Source organism: Tachypleus tridentatus, chromosome 7 (assembly GCF_004210375.1).
Source record: "Tachypleus tridentatus isolate NWPU-2018 chromosome 7, ASM421037v1, whole genome shotgun sequence".
NCBI classification, from domain to species: domain Eukaryota; kingdom Metazoa; phylum Arthropoda; class Merostomata; order Xiphosura; family Limulidae; genus Tachypleus; species Tachypleus tridentatus.
The window spans coordinates 156,801,166-156,807,165 of NC_134831.1; the positions used below are offsets into that span (position 1 = coordinate 156,801,166).

Consider the following 6,000-nt stretch of genomic DNA (forward strand, 5'->3'; position numbering starts at 1 on the left):
CACACTGCTGTTTTATCTCATATTCTAGTGTATTGTTTTGCTTCTTAAAAATATGAAAGGAAACAACAGACATAAGAAGAAAGTTTCTTATAGTTTTCAACTTTGACCTTCATTTGTGGTCACTGATCAAAATTGTTAGTTTGGGTAAGACTACCATAAACAGTTTTAGAGCTACGAAACAGTGGATTTGGTGTTAGTAACTCATACTTAGATCTAGTTTAGTGAGAAACAATACATTTAATAATTACTCTTCGTAAAGAAGAAAAATATATATATAAAACATGGGTAAGAATTTGTATGCGACCTCACTAAATAATGTTTTATAAAATAAGTTAATTTTATCAAAACGTGATATGTCTAGGAACAGAAAGATGGAGGTTATCAATTTTGTTTTTCTAGTGAATTTCATGATATCGCTTCTTGAGTTCCAGTTCAAGACGTCCCCCGCTGGTACAACGGTAAGACTATGGATTTACAACGCTAGAATAAATCGTTCGATTCCACTCGGTGGATTCAGCAGATAGTGGCTTTGTTATAAGAAAATACACTCACACGCAGTTCAAGACTTTATGGCCATGTCTACTTATTCAAAACTAATGGATGAAGTTTCAGAGTGTTTTAAAAACTTACAGGTGCATTAAACAATGGTTTAAAATATGCACGAATCTTTTGAGTTGAGGTATTGTAGAGCAAGGTTCTGTGCCCCTAGGGAGTGTCCTACTTTACGTCAAAGATTATATAGTTGTGTTTCTCCAAATTGGTAGGCTTAAGACCTAAATACAAATCAAATGATACCGGTTTTGACATTTCCGTGAGTAAGAGTTAAAAGCTACTTAACTAACAGGAATTCTTTAAAGTATTCAAAGTCAAGAAGTTGTTTAGTAAAAATAAAGTGCTCTGAAGAATTTACTTGAATAAGTAAAAATAGTCTTGCTATCACCGTCTTCTTCTTACATTTATCTTACACAGATACAGTCTCGCCACTTTTTCGTTACATTTAACTTATCCAGACACATGTGGTGCTGCCACGTTTTTGTTACGTTATCGTCCAAAGACAAATCTGCTGTTTTCACGTTCTTGTTACATTTTATAAAAAGACAAACGAGGTATCACCCTATTTTTGTTACATTTCTCCAGACACACTTGATGTTAATCATGTTTTTGTTACCTTTCTCTTACACAGAAACTCCTGCTGCCTCCACGTTATTCTTATATTTATCTTACACAGACACACCTGTTACCACCACGAGCTTATTACATCATTGCCCAAAAACATGCATGGTGAAACCAGCTTTCGGTTGCATTTATCTTACGCAGACACACCTTTTGCAACCACGATTTTGTTACAGATCTCTGGCGCGCACACACCAAGTGCTTTCATGTGCTTCTTACATTTATCTCACAGAATCGTCTGGTGCCACCAAATTCTTGTTACATTTCTCTTATATAGACACTTCTGCTGCCATCACGTTCCTGTTACATTTTCTCTGATACAGACATACCTGTTGCCATCATTTTGTTTCTTCACTTATCTTTCATAAACAAAATGAGCTACTATTTTCTTGTTGATCTTGTTTGATATCTAATCCCTTTTTTACTTCGTTTCCTTAATTAGATATTCGATTAAATTAAAACCCATCAAGTTCTTAATAATAATACGGCTTGATAATCTTCAGAATTACGTGGTACTAGAAACAATAATTTATGTGTGGGACACATACCAGTTCGTGTGGAATGAGTGATTGTTTATATTTACCAAGTATTGAAAATAATGACGGGTGTGTCCAACAAATAAAGATAATAGCAAAATATTCTATAGTTAACATAAAGATGTAGCTTTTTTATAATCTACACATAAATCTAATGGTTATCTGAACACATGTTGGTTATGCTGTTTTCTCTCTTTTGTAATGCTTATTATCGTTAAACATGTTATTTTTATGATGTAACAATAATTTATTTTTGATTGTAGTTTGACTATGTTTCTTTCATCTATGCAGCATCATATCTTGTTTTATTTCGGACTTAACTTGAATGTATTAGTATTTCCACACTTATATGTCCAATAACTGTCTAGAATTGGAAGAGTAATAGATACTTTCGAAAAACAAAACAATTTGTTAGACCATGAAAATACTTACTTCAGTAATATGTTTTTTATTTTCTTCTGTTTCTGCAAATAATGTCTGATACTATTTATGATAATGTAACAACATTATACTATACGATGTAATAGTAGCTTACAAATAACATGAAGTTAACTTTTGTAATTTTAAGGCTTGGGACACTAGAAGCTCGTGAAAGTACTATAACTTTCAACCTCATAAAGTAAAAGTATAATTCCAACATAAGAAAACAAGAGGTAAGTCCAAACTACCAAAAATATTCTTTTTGTTACGAATTAAATGCTGAAGCTGGCGAATAATTAGAAACCAATAGGCCTAAAATGTGTGATTAAGCCTGCATGAGGTTTTTTTTTATTTCTGCATTCTTCTGAATTTGTCTTTGGAGGATATTCAGATATATCTTTTGTCTCCTGCATGCCGCTGCTCAAGAGACCTTTTTGTTCAATTTTAAACTTAACAGTCAGGATGAATGATTACAGATAAATTACCTTCTTAAATGCCGTTTATATAAGCAGTGTAACACTTTAGCAGTTACATCATTGTAAAAAAAACAGTTGTTTATTCTAAAACAGTGAAAACAGCTCTGTATTTCGGTAGTGCAAAAAATTGTTTTTGAAACAGCTTTAAGCCGACATTTGTAAAATCTGTAATTGCAGCATTATAATGCTTGAGTTGTTTCTTTTTTTTTTAAAAAAAGGTCAAAATGTCAAATATCCAATTTTTAGATCTTATACATATTAGAAGGATGAATCTGACAACTCCAGCAAGTCTGTTTTTTATTAATAAAGTTTGATTTGTTTTGAATTTCACGTATTAATAAAGACACTGTAATTTTCTTAGGTTTTCCATCCCAGAAACTTATTATTTTGTTAAATATTATTTACACTACACCTAACATTAGCTAGTCGTCCTCCGCTAGTACAGCGGTAAGTCTATGGATTTACAAAGCTAAAATCAGGGGTTTGATTCTCCTCGGTAGGTTCAGCAGACAGCCTCATGTGACATACACGTTAGCTTATCAAACTAACGTTTTTAAATTTTCTTTTCGTCCAGAACAAAGAGTTTGCCATCTGTTAGTAGAATTTTAGGTCACTAACTGTAACAACACCTCGATTGTTCAAAGTTACAATCAGGTTCAATATTATCTTAGTAGTGTGAAAGAGAGATAATTTGAAAAATTTGTTTGTTTTTGTTTTTGAATTTCGCGCAAAGCTACACGAGGACTATCTGCGATAGCCATGCCTATTTTAGCAGTATAAGACTACAGGAAAGGCAGCTAGTCATCACCACCCACCGCCATCTCTTGGGCTACTCTTTTACCAACGAATAGTGGGATTGATCGTTACATTATAACTCTACCACGGCTGAAAGGGCAAGCATGTTTGGTTCGATGGGGATTCGAACCTGCGACCTTCAGATTACTAGTCGAAAACTTGAAAAGAATGACAGACAGACGTGATATAAGAGTACTCAGCATTCTAACTCTTCTATATACAACCATAGTTTGCACAGCGAAATTTTTTTTGTTTTCCTGTTCAAATTGAGAGTACATTGTATCTTTGTTTTTCCTTTATTGCTGTTACCTTATACAAAGTGTGTTTTATTGATAAGAATAGAACAACGTTTCGATCTTCCTAGGTCATTTTCTTAACTTGAAGATAACGTAGGAAGGTCGAAACATTGTTTTCTCCTTATCAATAAAAGTGTTAATACTCATTCCAGCCGTACTGAGATACATTTTTATTTCAAGAGGGTTTCTCGTCATCAAGAAAGCGTGTTTGTAACGCAGTTTCTACTTATACAGAGTATACTTGCATCATAAGTGCTACTTTATACAGAATGTATTTGTAACACAAGTGCTACTTTATACAGAGTATATTTGCAACAAAAATGCTACCTTGTACAATGTGTATTCTTAACACAATTACAGTAAGAGTCTTAAAGTATAAAAAGTAAATTTTCAAAATTTTATCAAAGTATTTTAATTTTAGTATTTGTTTATTAATATTCAATGTAAATGATTGAAATGTAAGGATACAAATATCTTACTATAGCTACTATTATTACTGAAACGAGTGTTATCAAATAAAATTTAATTATAATGTATCGTACATGTAATTTTTGCTTTAACAATTACTTAAATAGAGATATTTCTAACTGGAAGGTAAGAATTTTGTTCGCTATATTAAGTAAACATACATTGTGTTTATATATATTGTGAATGCACTTTTATATATGCAGTTAGTTCTCTCAAACATGACAAAAATAGTTGATATTATATGTTGGCTTTTTGACGTTATAGTCGAAGTTTGACTGTGTATCATGCTACAGGTTTCAGTAGACATGAAAAATGGATAACAGTTCAATAACGAACGGTAATGGACAACTTCTTCGCATAACGTGGTCGTTAAGAATGAAATTTGTTTTGACGAGAACACTGGGCGACTAATAACGACAAGAAGGATTATATCAGTTATCACATGGAAATAATACAAAAATACGCTTATGAATTTAATTCTGAGTCCTATATGTATAAGTTATTTATTTATTAATACTTTATACGTTTGGATAGCAGAAATAATTTACAACTTCTTGTGTTGTATTAGAAGCCTTAAAGATCGCTTAGATACGAACCATTACAAAATGTCTTGAAGCTTTTAATTTTACGATAAAGCGATTTGATATATCAGCTAGAAATTTGATTTCCACCGCTGTAGAAAAAAAAAAAGGAGATAAAAATTATTATATAAAAATAAACTGCCTCATCGATTTGTTATCTTTGTAAACTTAAACATGACATACCTTATCATTTTCAAGAACATTTTAAGCAAACGTAGTTTTAGCAACAATTCATCCCTTCATATGGATCACGATTAAGTTGAACTCAGTGGAAGGTTGTGCTTAACTCTATACGTCTTCTGTCGTTATCTAATATCATTAAATTTAGGAATTTTTCTTCTTCAAAGTAGTTGGTGATGTAGACAATGTGTTGAATTGGTTGTAAGTCGGGGATTCTTTCTACCACTACAACACAGTCAAGAGACTCGTTTCAAGTGACTGGGTATGCTACTGGTAACAATACATCCTGTACACAAATTTTTATTTAGACGATAGTGTTTCTTTATGTCGTCATATTGAACAACCATACACGAATCATGGTTGGTGAGAAGCGTAGCCCAATTGTGACGTTCAGCCTATTGGACAGAAGTTACTATAACACTAGTGTTCTTCGCCGCAGTTACTAGTTCATGAAGATCTGAAGTGTTACTATTTTTATTTATTATACTGTTGATTAATCGTTTAGTTCATTTCACCTACTTATACTAGTAAAGAATGAAAGCGTGTTATCGGACTGTCCAGAAACGTGCCTTATCTCGTTTACACCTCGGCCCACCCCATGCAGGGCTGGCACACCTCAATTCGGTTTTATTTGTTTGAAGGTAAATTCGGCTTGAGTGTTCTGCTCGCGCTATGAGGTCGTTGAGTTAACTGTGTTGTAGGAGCAAAAATAAATATGAATAGGATGAGGTATAAAAGGAGAAAGTTTAGTTGTTGGTTGTTTTCAAACAACATCATACATATATATATATATATATATACATAATTCTCATGGACAATGTTAGGCGGGAAAGTTTCAAACTGTCATCAGTTAGGTAACATCAAATTTTATACATTTTTATGTACTGAGCATAATAGCCGCTCAGAAATCTGAAGCCTTCGTTTTCGTGAATAAATTATACAAAAAATTAATAACCAATGAAATTTAGATTTTGGTTGAATACTTTTGAAACATATTTGTAAACAATGTGAAGTATTGTTCACTTATCAAAGGGGGGCCCGGCATGGCCAGGTGGTTAAGGTACTCGACTTGTTA

General features: G+C 32.6%; 1 protein-coding gene across 1 annotated transcript in view; it reads right to left on the minus strand.

The window, feature by feature from the left end:
* The window catches only part of LOC143256985 (peroxidase-like), a 38,969-nt gene extending 33,757 nt beyond the window's left edge, over window positions 1–5,212 (minus strand). The window contains exon 1 of the mRNA XM_076514990.1: window positions 4,929–5,212. Within this exon, the coding sequence (XP_076371105.1) occupies window positions 4,929–4,948 (20 nt within the window). The 5' untranslated portion in view covers window positions 4,949–5,212. The remainder of the gene's footprint in view (window positions 1–4,928) is intronic.
* Between the last annotated feature and the right edge of the window lie 788 nt (window positions 5,213–6,000).